This window comes from Hemicordylus capensis, chromosome 6, assembly GCF_027244095.1.
Source record: "Hemicordylus capensis ecotype Gifberg chromosome 6, rHemCap1.1.pri, whole genome shotgun sequence".
Classification (NCBI taxonomy): Eukaryota; Metazoa; Chordata; class Lepidosauria; order Squamata; family Cordylidae; genus Hemicordylus; species Hemicordylus capensis.
In genome coordinates this window covers 106415765-106436201 of record NC_069662.1, presented here as the reverse complement: position 1 = coordinate 106436201, position 20437 = coordinate 106415765, and the positions used below count along the sequence as shown (strand labels likewise).

Sequence of the window (20437 nt, the reverse complement as noted above, 5' to 3'; positions counted from 1 at the left end):
TGAAATAGTTGAGAATGCCCCGAAAGCTTTTATCGCTTCGGAACTGATTATCAGTTTGATGCCGATAATCAGTAGCGAAGCATTGAAAGCCCCACCTTTTAGTCCTTGATTTGACAGACACTGAAAGGGCCGGCGTCTCATACACTCCAGTATTTTCCAGATTAAAAGAGGGATAATCCTTGTATGTTTGTAATGGTCCTATCCTCACAGCAAGAATCACTGTAGTGGAGATCTCCCCTGCTGCCCACTATTACACTGTTCCAAAGGGGCTTCTCCTACTGTACTCTTCTTTATTGGCATTTACTTTGCAATGGCCTGGCCTGGTCTAGGTGAAGAATCAGGGCATATGTTAGTAAACTGATGAATAGTTAACTTTCTATGGAAAAAAAAAACTTAATAGGATGTTCATTCTACAATGCTTCTGGTTGCATTACCTACATTAGCTGTAGGTGCTACGTATTCAGCAACATTTATCGGGTGGATAGGAACTATGAGGAAGATGAAGGAGAAGGAAAGGAAGCTCTCTAGTACACACAATAACAATGGAGATTGGATCCGATGGTTCCCCTCCTCCAACAAAAGAAGTTTCCATCAACAGAAGAAGCCTTCCTTTGAAGGAAAACATCTGATTCTAGAAGGGAACCTTTAGATCCTACACAATGTTCTTAAATTGATAAATTGCTTCTGAGAAAAATGAAATAGCTTCTAAGAGAAATATAAAATAGAGACAGTGATTTTCCAGGGACAAGTACCAGAAAATAGGAACAGTTGTGGAGTGTATGGCAATCATTTTCGGGAGCAATGTAAGTCTTCCCTGGCAATTCTCCATCCCTCTCTAGGAAAGCCTCCATTACTTTTTCAAAACATTAGGCTCTTCTTGCTTCCTATAGGATCTGAATAAGTGCAAAATTTTCTGTTTATGGAAATGCAATTCACAAATATGTTAAACTGCTGTAAATAGTTTGTGGATTACAGTCTAAGAAGGTTATGACTAGTCTATAGAAGGAGAGAGTTCAGAAATCTCAAGGGTATAACCAAGCAATTAAGATGAATTTACCTAGCATTGTAAAAATGATTGTACTGAGTCAGCTCTGAATGCCACAAATTGAGATAGATTATTTCAACTTAAATCAAAGTATTTCTGGTTTAAAGAGTCAGTAGAACAGGCTTTTGATCTCCAACTGTGGTGAACACAGTACAGGATATATTATTTCCAAGGTACTTTTTAAAGGCACAGAGTAGGCAATGTTTTAATTTACTCCACAGGGTTGTTGGGAGATCAGGGTTGTTGGCAGGTGAGAGGGCACACCCTCAACTCCTGTCTGTGGCTTCCAGTGGCATCTGGTGGGCCACTGTGCGAAACAGGATGCTGGACTAGATGGGCCTTGGGCCTGATCCAGCAGGGCTGTTCTTATGTTCTTATATTCTTATCACAGTGGGATAAGTTCATATATTTGGGTTGCCACCTCTGACTAAAGCTGTTCCTGAATATTCTTTCCCAATATATTTTTTCCAGTGTTTTTTACTTTATCAAGCCATTAAAGTCTTCAGGACTGCTTTCAGTAATCACCTTGGACTTTTACACACAGCAGGCTTTTCTGCAAGTTAACTGGGAGAGTTTACTATGAACTCAAAGTTTTCCCCCAAACCCCATGCAAATAGTGGATTTTTTTAGCCTGGATATAAATTGGGCTACACTCAAACACACAGTGAAAACCCCGAATTGTGTATGAACTGCTCCCCGATAACTCTCAGGGACTTCAGGGTAAATCTATCTGGCCGATAGGTGAACACATCACCTCCATTCTGGAGGTGATGCAAGTTAAAGGGCAAAGCCCCGTGTGAAAAACTTCCCGGAGATTGATGCTGGTTCCTGGAGATGCCAGTCCAAATTTGTGGGGGTTGGCAACTACCCCAAGAACCTTAGAAGGAAAGTAGGATAAAAATATAATTGATGGGCAAGCAAGCAAATAAATAAATAAGTGAGCAAACCAATAGATAGATGTGAAGCGATAGCACAATATGTGTCAGGGAATTGAGAGGGGAGAACCTGCATGTACCCTGCAGAAGAGCATAACTTGCACCCGGGGATAACCTGCAGAATATAAGCCTTTATGCAGGTGTGTGTGGGGGTGGGGAGAGTAGTGCATAACCTGCACTTCTGCATCCCACACACATTTTTGACAAAATTGTAGTAGCCAGTGAGATTGGAAGCATCACGAGTCAGGGATGGAAAGAATGGTAAAAGATATAAGCTTGGAAATCATGAAGGAGAAAAGAAAGAGCCACAGGGGAAGGGAGGAAGAAAGATTCCATGTCACTTGACAAGTCTTATGTCAGCTTGGGAAGAGCAGGGCAGAAAGAAATTTTTGCCTCTCCTGTGGCTCCTTTGTTGGCTACCAGTGCCCTTGAATCCTTGAATCACTTTTCTCACTCACCTCTCTGCCGGGGATTTATCCAGATAGCTTCCTATGCAAAAATAATTCTGTACACCCCACATCCACTTAAATCCCCACATGCTCCCTCATGAGATGCAAAAAATTCTGTATCCTGTGAAGTATATTCACACAAATATGGTATATTGAAACAATATAGACAGGATGAGTTGTATAAAGTGAATTAAACATCTGATGGTCCAATGATTCTAAGAGCACCCCACGTCAGCAAGCTAAACCACATCAGTGACTGATATCAACACCTCTCCAAAATAGATGTGATGTTAATATATTGCTGTCTAGACTGGGGTTTGCTTTAAAATAATAGTAGTATAACCCTTATCTATATTGGAGCCACAGTGAGGACATAGGGGAGTGTTTAGGAACTGTGAATTTGAGGTGACAAGGGAAGATGTTCTAAACTGTCTTGAAAAGCTAAAAACTAACAAATCGCTAGGGCCAGATGGCACCCACCCAAGAGTTCTGAAGGAACTCAAATGTGAAATTGCTGATCTCCTAGCAAAAATATATAACTTGTCCCTACAATCAGGCTCTGTACCAGAGGACTGGAAAGAAGCCAATGTGACTCCAATTTTCAAGAAGGAATCCAGGGGGGATCCAGGAAATTACAGGCCAGTCAGCTTAACCTCGGAGATGGGTAAATTGATGGAAAGCATACTTAAGGACAAAATTGTTAAAACATATAGAAGAACAGGCCTTCTTGAAGGAGAACCAGCATGGCTTCTGCAAGGGAAAGTCTTGCCTCACTAACCTTTTGGAGTTCTTTGAGAGTGTCAACAGACATGTGGATAAAGGTGATCCGGTTGACATAGTATACTTGGATTTCCAAAAAGCTTTTGATAAAGTTTCCTACCAAAGTCTCTTGAGTAAATTTAGCAGTCATGGAATAAGGGGACAGGTTCATGTGTGGATTGGTAACTGGTTGAAGGACAGGAAACTGAGTAGGAATAAATGGACAGTTTTCACAATGGAGGTAAGTAGGAAGTGGGGTCCCCCAGGGATCAGTACTGGGACCAGTGCTCTTTAACTTGTTCATAAATGATCTAGAAGTTGGGGTGACTAGCAAAGTGGCCAAATTTGCAGATGACACTAAACTATCTCGGGTAGTGAAATCCACAATGGATTGTGAGGAGCTCCAAGAAGATCTTTCCAAACTGGGGGACTGGGCAACAAAATGGCAAATGCGGTTCAGTGTAATCAAGTGTAAAGTGATGCATGTTGGGGCAAAAAACACCAACTTCACATATATTCTGATGGGATCTGAGTTGTTGGTGACTGACCAGGAGTGAGATCTTGGGGTTGTGGTGGACAGCTCATTGAAAGTGTTGTCTCAGTGTGCGGCAGCTGTGAAAAAAGCTAATTCCATGCTAGGAATCATTAGGAGTGGGATTGAAAATAAAAATACTAATATTATAATGCCCTTATACAAATCTGTGGTGCGGCCACATCTGAAGTACTGTGTAGAGCTTTGGTCACCATATCTTAAGAAGGATATTGTAAAACTGGAAAAAGTGCAGAAGAGGGCAACCAAAACAATCAGAGGCCTGGATCTTTATGAGGCTAGACTACAGCATCTGGGGCTCTTTACCTTGGAAAAGAGGCGACTAAGGGGAGACATGATTGAAGTGTATAAAATTATGCATGGAGTGGAGACAGAGGGTAGACACACAGAAATTTTTCTCCCTCTCTCACAAAACTTGAATTAGGGGTCACCCCATGAAACAGAAGGTTGGGAATTTTAGGACCAACAAACGGAAGTACTTTTTCACACAGCACATAATTAATCTATGGAATTCCTTGCCATGGGATGTGTTGATGGCCACCAGTTGGATGGCTTTAAAAGGTGTTTAGACAGATTCATAGAGGACAGGTCTATTAATGGCTACTAGTCTGATGGCTGTGGGCCATCTCCAGCCACAGAGGCACGATGCCTCTCAATACCAGTTGCAGGGGAACAACAGCAGGAGAGAGGGCATGCACATACCTCTTGCCTGTGGGCTCCCCAGAGGCATCAGGTGGGCCACTTATATGAAACAGGATGCTGGACTAGATAGGCCTTGGGCCTGATCCAGCAGGGCTGTTCTTATGTTCTAATGAAATACATTGCCATTTTTTCCTGTCACACAAAAAAATCTCCCAACAACACAGCTCTGGGCCCCTGAAGGGGCAAAGTTTGCCAGCTATTTGGATTTCATCTGCCAAATTGTTCATCTTTGCCACTAGTGGCATTTGCTACGATTTCTTATGAAGTTACTTGGACTCTCTAGCTGCTCCTAAGCAGTTTTTACCTGCTTTCCTCAAACAAAGCTAGAAGTTAAATATTTCCACACATTGTAATATTGCCTCAAAACAATCTGGGAAGGAATCTACTCTTTCTCAGCCATCCGGCTCACTGTTTAAAGCTCCTTTTGTATTCTGATGGTTTCATTAGTAAGGAACTGTCTGGAGCTTTTTAAATTTTTATCTTTTTAATTAAAGTAATTTGGATTAAAGGGAGGCAGTTGCCATATTAATAATTCCATAATACAGCAGTATTTTATACTAATAGTGGCTTCAAGGGCTGTAGCGCATATAAACGACTATATATAATGCAGCTTTAGCACAAAACTGAATCAGGTGTATGGGTTCCATTTTAAATATGAGAAAAGAACACAAAGAAGCCAGGTAACTCTGGATTAAGGTGGCTTTCTCTGCTGTAATGTTGCTTATTTCAATGAAGCAATGTCATGATGTTGATCTATGGCCATGAGTACTAGGATGTCATGTAAGCAAAGCAAGGATCATCTCCATACTGCTTCCTATGTATTTTAATTCTAATCAGATTTCAAGAGCATCAACACATCCTGGGAAATATAGTCCAGTAAGCAAGTTTTAAACTGGCTTGGTTCCAGTAGTATTTCTTATTCTAAAGTAGTATTTCTTATACCAGTACCAGTATTTCTTATTCTAAAAATACTATACCTACCAACATGTCCCTATTTCCCCATTCACCTGAATGGGGAAATAAGGACATGTTGGCAGGTATTAAATACTGCCCTTGCAGATAGTCTCCTCCCTCTCCCTTCCTCCTCATGTCACAGCCTGATATTTTCGAGGATAGATTGAAAGGAGGAGAGCAAGGAAATAAGTGCTGCCATCTTTTAAGTCTCCATGGCAGATTCCTACCCCTAACTGATAAATATTGGCACTAAGAACAGCACTACCATAGTGCTTCCAATATGGCAAAGGATAGACCATCTGGATTCTTTCTAGATGTCTATTGCCCACCTTCCCTCCCTTTATCTCTCTATCAGCTACCCCCTCTGACTTCACTGCCATCAAGAAGTGGAGGCATCCAAGTGAATGGATGCAATGCCAAATAAAATAAAATAGCTTCTCTGATATTTGCATTTATTTTGTACAAGTGTGCACCTTCTGTCTTGTTAGGATCTCTATGACATCCCTATCTTTAACACAAATCAGGTGCTGTCAGCTCACATACAAGATTGGCTTGATCCATTGCTGGTGTCACCGAGTACAGTATCTGAAAATGTACTGCCCTAAAATAATTTTGTCTTTCCTCTCCACTCAGTGCTGAAACTAATGGGGTATATATAAGGTTATTCATACTGAATATTGGTTAATAGTATTTCCCCCCTGTTTTTCAGAAGTCCACAGTCAACAAGACTTCAGGTGCTCCTTCATATAGCAGATGGTCAAGTTCACAACCACATCAGGTAATAAACGCACCCCCCACACACACACAGGGTAATAACCCTTTGTAACTAAGGGTCCAAAAACGGTTTAGAAATGTTCGGTTTGCTGTCTAATTCAAAGAAAAAACTAGTTTTATGGAGAATAACAGCTTTATTTAAGGTTGAAGTCTTGACTTTTACAATTATTTCTTTTTACAATTTTTTAAACAGGAAACCATTCTACAAGTACCTTTTGGCTGGGTCTGTCTTGTATTGTGTTGGATTATTTTGTGTTGCAGTTGACACTGTGTTTTGTGTTGCGCTTGACACTGGGGTTCCAATCCAGCCAAAGTCAGATGTGACTAAGTAGCACTGAACTGATGAAACAAATTAATTTCAACAAATTTATATTCCATTGATTGCAACTACTAACATTAGCTGGAATGAGGACACTGTGGGCCAAACTACACATTATGTTAAGCCCATTATTAATTGGATTGTCCCTTTTCACTCAAAACACAGTCATAGTGGTCATCTCTTGGTGCACAGGAGGAAGATTTTTTCATGCACCATTTCCCTGCTTAAAAACACTTCCCTCTTACACAGCCATTTGTCCATAAAGCAGCCATTTGAAGCAAATAGCCATCTGGGGTGGTTCAATGTTAGGAAGACAAATGGTGTTGGGAAACAGGGTTAACTTTCCCTTTCTACACACCTGTTTCTCCTCCCCTTTAAAAGGTCAATTTCTGGTCCACTTCCTCAATTACGACTATCTGACCAAATGATGGGCTTAATGTGTTATATAGTTTTCTGATAGCACTCATGTTGATTTCAGGTCCCCCTTCCCAGAAGCCTGTATGAGCACTGTATAAATATGTTCAATCAATCAATCAATCAATAAGTGCCTTTCCCCAAATTCCCTGTTTCTACAGAGTCGAACTATAGCTGGGCCAATTTGATGTGATTTTTCATAGCACCTTAAAATAATTCCAGTGCATTCAATGCTGAGTTTACCAGCCTTGACTGCACCATCTTCAAAAGGACTACCCTGTGTTTTCTAATAAGAATTAGGCTGTATGCTTAAGTTGTCAGTAGATTCCTACTGATTTGCTTAGGGCAAAAATGTAATGAAGTACTCCTGTTTCAGTTTGTGCATTCAACACATTTCCTTCTGTTAATAGCAGATACACTCTGAAATTAAGAGTGTACCTTTAACACACCCTGCACTTTAGGAGTCCACTTTTATAGTGCATTGTTAATACTTGCTTTTCCTGGGAGAAAAAGATAAGCCTTGTATCCAAGATTATTGTTTTGGAGCATTAGAATCCTGTTAGTTGCTGAACAGGGTTGAAAGATTAACTAGCAGGAATGTTGTTTGAAAGTAAATCTGAAGCTATTCTACATCTGTTGGAAAAGCTTTGTCCTATTGTATTAAAACATGCCTGTGGAACTGCTTCTTCACCTCTCGTACTATCCCACAATGCACTGTAATCTTTCTTCTCCTTTTTGTAATTTGCTTTATAGTCTCTTTTTCTTTCTATCTCTTTATTGTAAACCTTTATCTTCAGTGTTTCAGTTCTAATAAGCATATATAGACTTGCCTGGTGTGGATATTAAAATGCCAGCACCACCACTGGAGGGAAAAGGGCAATGTTACAGCTTGATGAAGGAAAAGGCATGATTTTCTTTTTACACTAGAGCTCAGCAAAACATTTATATTAGATCATAGATTGTCTTCCATGTGGTGTCCTGTAAGGGTCCTTGTTGTTTACTTACACATTTAGAAAATAGTTTTCCAGGAACAAACAAGATTATGTTGCCATTTCGTATTGTCTGCATTTCCTTTGCCTCATGCTGGGAACTCAGTGAATCCTCTTCCGTATACATTTTTAAAAGAATCCACAGAAAAAATGAATAGAATTACAGAAGTGTGACCTTTGGAGCAGCTAAGGAATGTTAAAAATTACATTAACTTCCTCCCAATTCCTCCAAACATTTCTTCTATGTTTTCCATAAAAGATGGAAACGGAATCAGAGATGGGGTTGAGGTTTTCTGTAGGCCTCCATTTATTTTCAGTGGTTCATTTGAATTGTAATGTAAGCATCAATATGTACATAATTATTCCATTGAGTAAACGGAAACATATTTCTATCTAACATAGACTAGCTATAGGAACTACACCTCCCCAGCCCGCTACCACCTGCTGCCAGTTTATGGTTAGGACTTCTATGTAGAACTCTGTGGAAGACTCCAAAGACCATTTAAGCCAACACACTACCAAAGGCAAGATGACCAAAGTCATGAATTTCAAATACCTCTACAATACAGATCCAATGTGTATTGTGTTTGAAAGCAAATTTGCTTTCTGCATAAGCAGAAAGCAAATGCACTGCAACAAGATACTCATTGTTTTGATTGCCATATCCCTCTATACCATCCACATGCAGTAACTGCAAATGAAAACAGTGATTGGCATCCAGACTGGTGTTGTACTAGTGCAACAAGAGAAGTTGTGCTCACTTAAGACGTTTGTGAAGTTGTAATGCTCCACAGTGTTGCACAAACGATAGCGGAAGGGCTTCTCTGGGACACATACAAGGTTGCGCAGTGTGTTTCGCAAGACATTGTACTGTGTGTTGCGCAATGTGTCAACTTCTTCTGCTTGTGCAAGAACTAGTCTGGGACATCTGTTCTTTTTTCTGTGCAATCCTTGTGCTCATGTAACAGTATTATGCTAGCGTGACACTAATCTGGATGCAGGCCATCTTTAATAGGAACTCAGTTCCATTGAACTCAGGGCAACTGACTTTTAGTAGAAGTGAGTGATCTTTCTGTGAAATACTATATTGTCACTAGGCATTAACTAGCTATAACAGGGAATCGTATTTTCCAAAGTGCCTTAATTTCACTGCCTACACTATATTTAATTATTCATGGGGAAGAGGAAAAGAATGGATCACCTGATACAATTGTTGATGAAATTTCTTTTTTTATATATATGTATCGGCCATGGTAGAAAAAAACAGAGGGATTGTGGTCAAAGACTGACTACTCATAAAACCTCTTTGCAAGCCTTTTACAGGTGTCCGTTTATGGTTAGATTTCTATACATTTCCCCCAAGGCGGTTTACAAGGTTACACAATGCAACAGTAAAATCCATAAATCACATTAAAGCAACCAGCAATGCAATACAAACCATAAAATACAGAGATAGAGCAGCAGGAGAAACCAGCACCCCCATAGAAGCACAGGCCTGAACAAACAGGTTTCTTAAAGGCAGCAAGGGAAGCCAGGAATAGACATCAACAGGGAGAGCAATAACCAAGAGGGCCCTGTTCTATGTGCATGACAATTGGGTCTCGCAGAACCATTTAGGAGCAAGTGATTCATCAGGAATCCAGTCCCAACACCATTAAAGGCTTCAAAGGTGATAACATAAACCTTGAATGGGATCCAGAAACAAATCGGCAATCAGAGCAGTTCCTTCAAAATGAGTGTAATATGCCACCACTGAGTGACTCTGGACAGAGCCTTAACAATGTGTGAGTAGGGCATCATGGTAGCAGGCTCCACGCCTAACCCATACATGTTTGTTTCCACATCTAAAGCAAGACTGTCTGTGACATGGCTGCTGACTAGTGCTGCATGCAGAGATTATATTACACCAACTCTGTAAGAGCTCCACTGGCATCCTGTTAGTTAATTGTTCCAGGCCAAATTAAAGGTTTCAGAGAAAGTGTTTGGGTTAGCAATTTATTGGAAATCTTATGGAGTTTTCCTGAGAACCATTTCATTTGTTCTGTGATGGTCACCACTCTTTTCATGTGGGAAGGCATTGTCTAATACCAATATGTAGAAAGAAAGAAACTATGTTCCTTTGATGGAGAAACTGCTAGTTCTGGAGGATTTATTGTTTCCGAACACGGTAATGTTGGCCATTTTCATTGAGAGGTCAATTTCAGACAAATACCTCTTTTTGAGTGACCGAAGATACCACCACTTAGCAATAAATAGGCAGCTTGTTCCTGTGTTGCAGGTCCTTAGGAGATGTGCTGAACATTGAAAGTGCATGGCTCAGGCCAACCTGAAGTTCCTATTAGCATGCTGTCAAAGTACTTTAATTAGTGCTATTATTCTTTGATTGGAAGAGAAATATTATTTCCCCCTCTAGAAACTGTAGGCAATAAAATATAATGTTGAAGCAGTTTGTTTTGGACCGTAATGGGAGTATGCAACAGCTCATGGAATTGAACCTTCTTTCAAAATCTAGCACAGTGTTATAACCATTAAACCAAACATGCTCTCATATATAACGTTATATTTTTGACACACTGACTGATCAGAGTAGTTGAAGCTAAGCTGGTAAAGACATCATCAACTCCTGGACTGGAGACTAATAGGAAACCCATGTAAGACTGGGATAAGATTATAAGAAATATATATATATTTTAAATGATGTTTTTAAGAAAGGCTGCTTTACTTGTACAGATAATTTACATATTTATCTTGTACATTGTCTTTAATGGGCCCATATTTCCTTTTCTGTCTTTCTATAGTAGTGTGAAAACTGTTGATCAATACTACAAATGGGTTATTAGTGTCCATTGATTTTAAAAATCCAGAACATAAATTTGTCTAACTTAAGCTTCCAGATGTTTATTACAATAGCAAGCAAATAAATAAATAAATAAATAAATAGTGCAACACTGCACTGAGGTAACAAAGCAAATTTATCTTTGGAAAGAGAAAGCAAACAGTTTCAAGAGCTGTGTTGAGATGCAAGATAGAGAGGAATAATGCAGCTTACTGCAAAGAGAATAGTTCCATTTGAGTGTCATTCCATTGATTTTGTTGGTGGAAAGAAAATAGTGATGTGTGGTGAGACTGATGATCCTGTAGTTGGTTTGTATGATTGGGCTTCTGGTGAAGAGCTAGATTGTGCTTGGTCAACCATCCTACAGTGACGGCCTCATTTGGATGCTGTCTCTGTCTTCACATCTTTGTCCCCACTGGTGGCAAGCCATTATTGGGGCAGACTGCCAACTCCACCAGGCCTAGCCACCAAGAAGATGTAATGGATTGATCTTTCTCTGCACACAGGAACAACATTGGGGAACAGGAATATTAATTCATAACATTTCTATTTCCCCCTTCCTCCAAGGAGTTAATCATGGTGGCATCCATGGTATTCTCCCTGTGTTATCCTCACAAGATCTGGTTGGTTAGGTTGAGAGCTAGTGTCTGACCCAACATCATCCAATAAGCTTCATGGCTGAGTGGGAATTTGAACTCCAGTCTAGTCTGGACTCTAATCACTATACCATGGGTTTCCCAACACTGTGCTGATTTTTATCAGTAAACCCTTTAATAAATGACAATACGTAGGAACATAGGAAGCTGCCATATACTGAGTCAGACCATTGGTCTATCTAGCTCAGTATTGTCTTCACAGACTGGCAGCGGTTTCTTCAAGGTTGAGGGAACTTGGAACCTTCTGCTCTTCCCAGAGCGGCTCCATCCCCTGAGGGGAATATCTTACAATGCTCACACTTCTAGTCTCCCTTTCATATGCAACCAGGGTGGACCCTGCTTAGCTAAGGGGACAAGTCATGCTTGCTACCTTTGAATGTTGCTAGACCATACTGCATGAGGATGGCAATAGGCACAGCATCTGATCATTAGAGCAAATGGAACCCTCCCTAACTTGAAGCTTCTAGCAATGTGCTTAAATGCACCAAGGATGTTTCTTCAGTGCCTCTCTGTATTTGAGCAAACATGAGGAAGACATTAGACACAGCTTGCAAGCTGCATGACAAGTCCTACAGGGAAGAACCAAAGACTAGACAGATTACTGATTGATACAGTCTCAGTGGAAATTAATGCGGCCCTGTTTACTGTAAGAAGAAGGATAAAATAGAAGAAAGCTTTGCTCTGTTAGTGGTATATAGAAGAACACTCATTCATCCATTCAACCTTGTGTTTTACTTTACTGGAACACAGTTGTAAGAGGGAAGGATTTGTTGCTATGCATACTGCATCCAAGTTGACAGAGAGAAATTCCAAGTTGAATTGCACAAATACGATGCATTCGATTCATTTGTATCCTCCTTTCAGGAACAATTACTTTCTTCCATTCTTTCCTGCCTACTGCAGCTGTGATGCATTATCTAAACTGAATTACATCTGCTCATTTAAGTCTGTAAAGAAAATGAATGAAAATAGATTGCTTGCTATAGACAAAGGGCAGACATTCTGAACAGCAGAAATGCTCTGCTTGTTCTTACTGCAAATGGCTGCTTAATGGAACAAAATACAGTAGTACATAAAGATGCTTTAAACCAGTCAAGATGTATTTCATATCTGATCTAATAGTCACTTCAAAGCGACCTTATAATTTGTTGTATTGATCCTTTCAAACTGGAAAATCAGTATGGTTGGCATCTACTGGGCACTTCATGCATACTGTGAGGACTTCTTTTGAATAATAGGCAATTCTAGGTAAAAGCCAGAAATTATTACCACCACCTCTTAAGCTGGTTAGAGTGTTTTCCCACCAAAGTCTCTGAGCAGTGAATACTTCTCTAGAATCTTTACACATTGAAGCCCTATGCTCACTCTGTTCAGTCTATGTTCAATCTGTGTATAGAGTACGTATGTACAGATCTGTATTAGGGATGAACATGAAACGGATTTTGCACTTTGTTTCTAGCTCAAAACAAAACACAGATGGCAAAAATGTTTTGTCGAAACAGTGGTCGATCTGGTTGTTTCAATGAAACAAACTCAAAATGGTTCAAGTGTTTCAGCCATAGAGAACAATGGGGAAACTCAAAACACCCCATTGTTTTGCACGGGTAGCTCCTAAGGACATCAAAGTGGCTTGTGTTGTGTGGTAGGGCATGATGAAGAAATGAGCAAGCAGGTGATTTTAAACTGATGTTTAACCTTTCCCCCAACCCCCCATAAGATCCTTTGGAGAATTAATTCTGATTAAAAGTTGGAATTAATTCTGAAATATTCAAATTAATTTAGGAAATCCTTTGGAATTTGGATTAGCAAAATGGAATAGGATTTTCCCCCATAGAGTGAATGGGGAACTCACTAAACATCACCAATTTGCCTAGAGCCTTGAAAAGTGCCACACATGAGAAGAAGGAGGCCAAGGTGCCCTGTAGTGAATATGAAGAGTTGGTCGATCCCCTGATTTTTGGTGTTTTTGAAATTTTGTTTTTAAAATGGTGAAATCTGGCTTGTTTTAAGCACACATTGGGAGGACTCTGTAATTCTTTTCACCGCTATGAGTCACTCCTCTGACTTATGGTGAATTTTGGTGAATTATGGAAATAATAGTGGCATCATGATTTTTTTAAATGAATAACGGTCAACATCTATTGGTTATGCTGTAACACACCAGTCAACATCGAGACTAATGAAATGCTGCTGCAGCTAATGACAGCCATTGCTACAAGGGACAATTGATGAAAACTACTTGGTTTTCTTTGTCAAACTCCCCTTCCCGCTGAAGCCTTCTGAGACTCCCAAATATATTCCTCTGAGGAAGGAGGGGGTGGTTGATTTTTAAAAAATCTCTCCCCAATAGAGTGTGCTGCATTGCTGCAGCTGCACGTTGTCTGTCTAGATGTCAAGTACCATCAACAGGTACAATGAGATTTTTTGAAAATATTCTGATTATGGTTGCCTATTACATTGCTAATTACCAACACAAGTTCACATGATCCAAAATAACAAACTGAAGTTGCTAAAAACATAATTTTACAAACCGTGTCTGAAAAAACCCCTCTAGTTTACAGTAATTGCCAAATGAAAAGGAAAAAGAGTTATCACTACTTGATGCAGGACCCTGATATTAAGTGACATTAATAAGGTTGCTGAGAGTGTGACCTGTGAAATCTGTTATTCAGATCTCACCTTAGCTGCCAACTTACTAGTTTTCTGAGAAAGCCTCTGTCTCAGTCTTACCCGCCCCCACTTTGGAGGCTTGGAATGCACTACATTACTTGGTCGTTCATTGTCTAAAGGCACATGGCATATAGTTCTACTACTACATAGCTACATAGGGATATGCAAAAGATTTCATTTCATTTATGTTTTGTTGCTTCATTCGGTGGCTTGATGTGTTTCATTGAGGTGCTTCACATTAATCATGTGAAGTGCCTCGAGGTGGATTGTGGGGAGCGTGGACTTAGCTCACTCTCCCCACAGACAATCACCCGTGGAGCCCGGGGTGGCCGGATCAGCCACCACACAACTACCGGCTCCATCATGGAGCCAGTGGGGGCTACTGGGATTGGGGGCCATTCAGCCCCCAGAAGTCCCAGAATGCCCCGTGTTAGTGTGTGGGGCATTCTGGGGGGACCTCCAAGCCCAGGAGGCTGCTTGTAGTCTCCCAGGCGGGGGTCTCCCTGTGGTGTGTGGTGGCGGCATACTAGCAGAAAAACAAGGTTAATGGAGCACTCACTCCGTTAACCTTGTTTAAGGGGAGGGGAAATTAGACGGGCTAGCTGCCTTGGAACCACCGGGCTCGCCTTGGAACCACCGATAGTGGTTCCAACTATCACTAGGAAGTGGGCTGAGCTCCCTTAGCCCACTTTCTGGTGATAGAAGAGCTTCATTGGCTCATTTCAGCAATTTGCTTGAGTTCATGCCTGATTCAAGTAGTTGCTTCATTTCAATTTTGATCCATTTTTAAATTGTTTCCCATTTTCAGTAGGCAAATCTCAATTATTTGTAACTTTTTAATTTATTTTCAGAATCAGATGAAATTTTAAGGATGGAAGCCCTCTATGAGGGAACTGCTAAACTTCATCCAAATAGGTGCTGGGCTGATTCTAAAACAAATGTACATACCTGTTAAGCAAATATAACTTGTGTACATAAATGTAATACTGACTGACCCTCTTAAAGTCTTCTGACCTCCTTGGAGGAAGAGTAGGATACAAAGAAGTGTAATAAAGTATCCCCTATCCTATATAATAAAACCCTAAGGTACCTGCGTCCGTGTCCTGCGTCCGTGTCTCTGGCAGGTGTTCTGCGCATGCGTGGCACCGGTTCATTGCTCTCTCTCTCTTTCTGCCTGCTGTGTTATTTCCTCTTCCTCTCGGCAGGCGGGAGGAGAGAAAGAGAAGAGGCAGCAGGCTGGGCTGGTAGCAGGAGGAGGAGACGGCAGTGGCGGCGCTGTTGCTGAGCATGTGTGTGGGACGACGGTGACATGGGGAGGGGAATAGGGACCCGCTGCCGCTGCTGTCGTCGTCGATTGGGGGGGCGGCGCTAGGAGCTGGCGGGGGACTGAGCGAGCTTACAGAGTCACCGTGTCACGGCGGCGGCACCCGCCTGCCTGCCTGCCTGCTTGCTGCCGCCCGGGAAGGGGGGGGGGAACCGCTGCCGCCGCCTCCTTTTCCCCAGAGAGGCCTCACCATCATTGCCGCTGCCGCCTCCTCCTCCTCCTCCTCCTTGGCTGCTGCCGGAATCGATCCCCTCCCTTCGCGCGCTCCGAAGCGAACCATCCCAAGCCGTGCACAAGGAGGGAGGACTTGGGGGCCCAGGCTGCGGAGCCGGCGCCGAGCAGCCAAGACCGGGGGTGGGTGGGATGGGGAACAACCCTTCTAGCGCCTGTTAATGGAACAGGCCTAATGACTAGTAATAATTAAAGTGTTATGTCTCTGAGACTCATATTCAGAGGTGCCCCTAGGTAATTTTGGAGTCTGGACCAAAAGGCCTCTGGAGGGCCTCCCCCTGCTGGAGACTCCACCCCACTGCAAGTTAAGCATAATCTCCCTACACACAAACACACACCATGACAATCGCAGTATTTTTTAACATGTGGGTTCTTGAGGGTACAAACAGCAACTGAACTCACAAGAATGTGAGAATATAAAACAGGTATATTTATGCATCATCCTGGAGAGAATCTATCTATGTGATCGCTAAGAGTCAGCACCAACTTGACGGCACTTAATCAATCAATCAATATTTTTGCAAATATGTATTATCATAAACATTTCAACACACAACTTAACATATTCCCATCCCACATATTTATTTCCCCACTCCCTCCCCTCTGTCTCTAAAGCACCTGGCACATGTCATAATCACACTTGGCCACCCAGTGCAATGCAGGCTAGCCAGGACCACACCACCCAGGACACACTAAAGAGGATTTTAGGGGTCCTCAGGGGGTGTGGAGGCCCTGGACCTTGGCCCCAAAGCCCAGGGACAAGAGTGACACTACTCATATTTCTGAGTTTCGGGGGTTTGCAATGCTCACATCAAATGAAACCCTTTATGACCCTTGAATTGTTTTCTGCATTTGAATTGGCTGTAAAAATAAACTGAGCGCTTTCTCATTTGGGGAGGGGGATAATTTGGCTTATTTCTGAGCCAATCTGATTCAACCTGGGGGTGGTGGGGGAGTCTTGCCCAACACAAAACTGTTAGTAGGCACTTGCACTGTAAGGGTGTGCACAAACTGTGGGTCGATCACCAGTTTGGCACCATGGGAATCGGAGCAGGGAGTGGGAGCTTTAAGAAAGAGGAGAGCAGGTCTTTATCTGCCCTCCGCTGCCCTATGCAACTTCCTGCTGGGGCTGCACTCAGCCCAGGTACCCCCACATGGCACCAGCATGGTGTTGCTGACCATGCAAATAACACCTGGATATATGTGAATGCCATGTGCTTGCTGGCGCCATGCGGGGGTTCATGAGCTAAGCGCTGCCCCAGCAGGAAGCTGCATGGGGTGGCAGTAAGTAGGTAAGGACCTGCTCTCCTCTTGTTTTAAAGCTCCTGCTCCCCACTCCGCTCCCCTCGGCACTGAACCTGTGCTCACACCATGGTTCATGCATACCCCCATTGCACTGCATACATTTTTGACATTTGGTATTTCACAGTCTTCCATTAAGACAAAGGATGAAGATCGCTGATAACAATGGTCAAGGGCTACAATATAGGCAGCCCCACATGCACCAGTTGTTCACTGATGTCAATGAAGGTGGAAAGTGCCCCATCAATAAAAGGGGGAGGCTGTCGAACATAGCCAGGATAGGTCATGTTTTGTGAGCATTAGCCCTGTTAAAATGGGTCTTGTTCAAGCAGAGTACCTAAGAATACAGCTGTCTGCTGCAGTCTTTTATGTAATGAGACATGCATTAAATGCTAGTTGCATTCAGGTAAACAAGCTGGCCAGTTTGATGGCGCTCTAAACACACACATGCACACGCACACACTATGCAGTCACCCTGTAATGTGTGTGGCAGAAACAGATAATGGGAAGGGAAATTCAAAGCAAAGGTTGGTATATTTTCTCTAATCCCACCTATTTTGCTTAGGTAGTGGAGCACATATGGTGAAAAGGTCACTTAGTTATGTGAAACTTCTAAAAGGCTCTGCCTGCCTGGCATCATGGAACCTGTTAAGGACACTGTGTCATTCTTAATGCCAGATCTCCTGGCTGTTATCATTTGTTAGAGTCTAAGCCTCGTTTAATCAAAAGGTAGATTTGTATTCATATCAGCCTCAGCTTTTAGAGTCAGTGTGTGCTTTCTGTGGTTATTCACACAATCAGAGTCTCACCTCAAAAGAGAAAACATGACTTGACTTTAAGAATTATACAGCTCCCAAAGGGGTTTGTCCAAATATATGGTGTTATACCAGATATTTAAATAATTGTCTTCTGACTCTGATAACCTGTTCTAGTGTCACTGGAGCATTTCTGGTGGCTTTGGCAGAGCATCAGAATCAGATGAATCTAATTGCCTTAGCGTCATAACCAATTGTGGCCATCTCTTTTACACAGTATACACAGCAAGTGTATATGCTGACATTTTGACATATTGCTATGAACTGAGCCCTTCTCCATGATTTGATAGTTTAGGCTCTAATTGAGCTGGTGGCTTGATGCGGCTGACAAAATGAGTTTTTAATGTTTTCCAAATCTGTTTAGTCATAATTATGCACCTCAGTGGCTCGCTTACTAATAGTTATGTATGAGGTTTTTTCTGGCCTCTTTTTCAGCAAGAGAGAGGTTCTGCATTTGGGCAAACTAATGCACTTTCATCAGTGAAAGTCAATGAAACCAACTTAAAACATAAAATATGCATTATTAATGCAGGAAAGCAATGGACTTTTATTGCCTCTTTAGTCACCTTAATCCATGTGTGAACATAAGTTGATAGTTTGCAGCAGTAATTCACGTACCAAAGGCTGAAATCTGCTTTTTCACTCTCTCACTTGTCTTCTCTCTGTGTATAAATCAAGCAAAGCTCTGAAGGAAGCAAAGCAAACAGTCCGGCATTGGAAAAAATTATATTACTCTCATTATTGCAATTGTTTCAAAGGGAAAACTTCTTATAGATCATATGCACAACTGAAATGCACAATATCAGGAGTCCCATTTCACAAAGTTGAACAAACTGGTATGTAGTGGAGGGGATAGGCTCTGCCTGCCTGCCTGCCTAATGTTGTCATGATTGTTTCTATGTACTGTAGGCTAAATTCTGCCCTTGAATATGTAACTGCTGTTACTTCTGGGGTTACTGAAAGCCATTCATGTTTAAACTAAAGGTCGAAATTGCCTTGCTGGGTTTTTCATAAGTAAATATAGTTTTCTGTAACTTATTTCTTTTTTGTTGGCGTTTCATGTGGAGAATGTTTAAGCCTTCTGTGAAAATGTCTATTGTGAGCAATTCATGAACAGCTGAAGTTTTGCATGCCCCTGATGGATCTTGTTAGGGATTAGAGAAATAACCCACCAGCAAGGATGTGAAGAAAACAGCAATACATCTGTCAGCAAAACACTTGATGAAATCTGCACTCTGTATGTTTTGGCTGGAATGAAAGGAAATGCGTTTCCACCCCTACCCCACCTCTCCTTCCCCCACTTCTGCATGCAGCCTCTGGTAAAAAGACTAGTCATGTTGGTTGTCAGTTGGTTCTTTAACACTAGATTTCCTCCTAATAGAATAAATGACAGAGACATCAGTGCATTCAATTGCAACATGTGGAGAAACTGGCAGGTCAGACATGGGATGAAATGGCACCTCTGCTGTCTTCTTGGAATTAAGCTTGTTTTACTAGTATATAGCCTTGCAGGAAACAGACTTGCTGAGTGGCATCATATTTCATAGTGCAGAAACTGAGAACTACATAAAAGTGAGCAAATGAAACTGATGTTTGTATCTAAAATTGACCGACAACTAAAGCAAATTGCCTGTAGCTGTTGGAGGATGAGAAAACATACATTTCAAACCATGGAGCATGAGTTGGATAATCAAAATAGATGATGGGTGGGTTACAGAATAGGCCATAAACAGAAAACAAAATGCTGGGGCCAGATAGTGGTATAGTGAGCAACTTTTAAAATCCCTTCAAGTAGGGAAGGAACAGAGGCTACCTAGTTGAACGCTCTAGCTAAAGGCTAGAGTATATTCCTACCAACTCCTGCAGAACAACATATATTCAGTCTGGATATGCTGAACTGACAGATACACTATAGAAAAAGGGCCTACTGACTAAAATAGCTCTAGATAATGTATGTAAACAATATCCAGGAAAGAAGCCATATGAGTCAATGCCTATGGAAACAATTGCTATAAGGTACTGATGAGGCACTATAGATGTAAGGAGGAATCTCCCATTGCTGCCAATAACAAAATAAAGTCCCTTTGATAATGTGAAGCTGCATCAACCATTGTAAACAATGAATAATTACTGTATGTGCATGATGTCCCCTGAATTACAGTTCAGAACAGAACATTTTCATTGGGTGCAGTGGAGGGGCTTGAACATAGGAACACAAGCATAAGGTTCTAGTTGCCAATAATGGATATACAATATGAATATAGGTATAATTATGGTCTTCAATAACTTTTTGTCACTGTAAGTTTTCCTAGGTGCTGAGATAGTAAAAGGAGCATGAAGAGTTTTAGGGTCATCATTGTCTTGTAGATTTATATTCTAGGATTAAAAAGCCCATTAAGAATGAGGAAGGGACAGAAAAAGAACAGGCAATGAGAAAGAAAGGCATAGATTAGTTATTAAAGACTCAGGAGAAGAGATACATTTTCAGATGTTGTTTAAACATTTGCAAGCATGGAGAGGCAGATGTTGGGAAGTGGATTCCAGAAAAAAGAGGCAGCATGACAGAAAGGACAGAGGCATGAAGTAAAGGTAGTAACTGAATTTTAGCTAAGACAGAGTACATTATCAGTAAAATGGAGAAGACCAATAAAGAGAGAGAAGAGCAATAAGAATGGGCCAAAGGGTGAAAAGATTCAAAAACAAATAGACATTT

At 41.4% G+C, this 20437-nt stretch overlaps 1 protein-coding gene across 7 annotated transcripts in view; it reads left to right on the top strand.

The window, feature by feature from the left end:
* Positions 1–20437, top strand: part of RBMS3 (RNA binding motif single stranded interacting protein 3) — a 1053558-nt gene that overhangs the window by 123418 nt on the left and 909703 nt on the right. For 6 of the 7 annotated variants that reach the window (XM_053260503.1, XM_053260501.1, XM_053260506.1 and 3 more), the window contains one exon: positions 6104–6172. The exons of the other annotated variant lie outside the window; for it this stretch is intronic. In XM_053260503.1, the coding sequence (XP_053116478.1) occupies positions 6104–6172 (69 nt within the window). The remainder of the gene's footprint in view (positions 1–6103; positions 6173–20437) is intronic. 7 annotated transcript variants of the gene reach the window in all.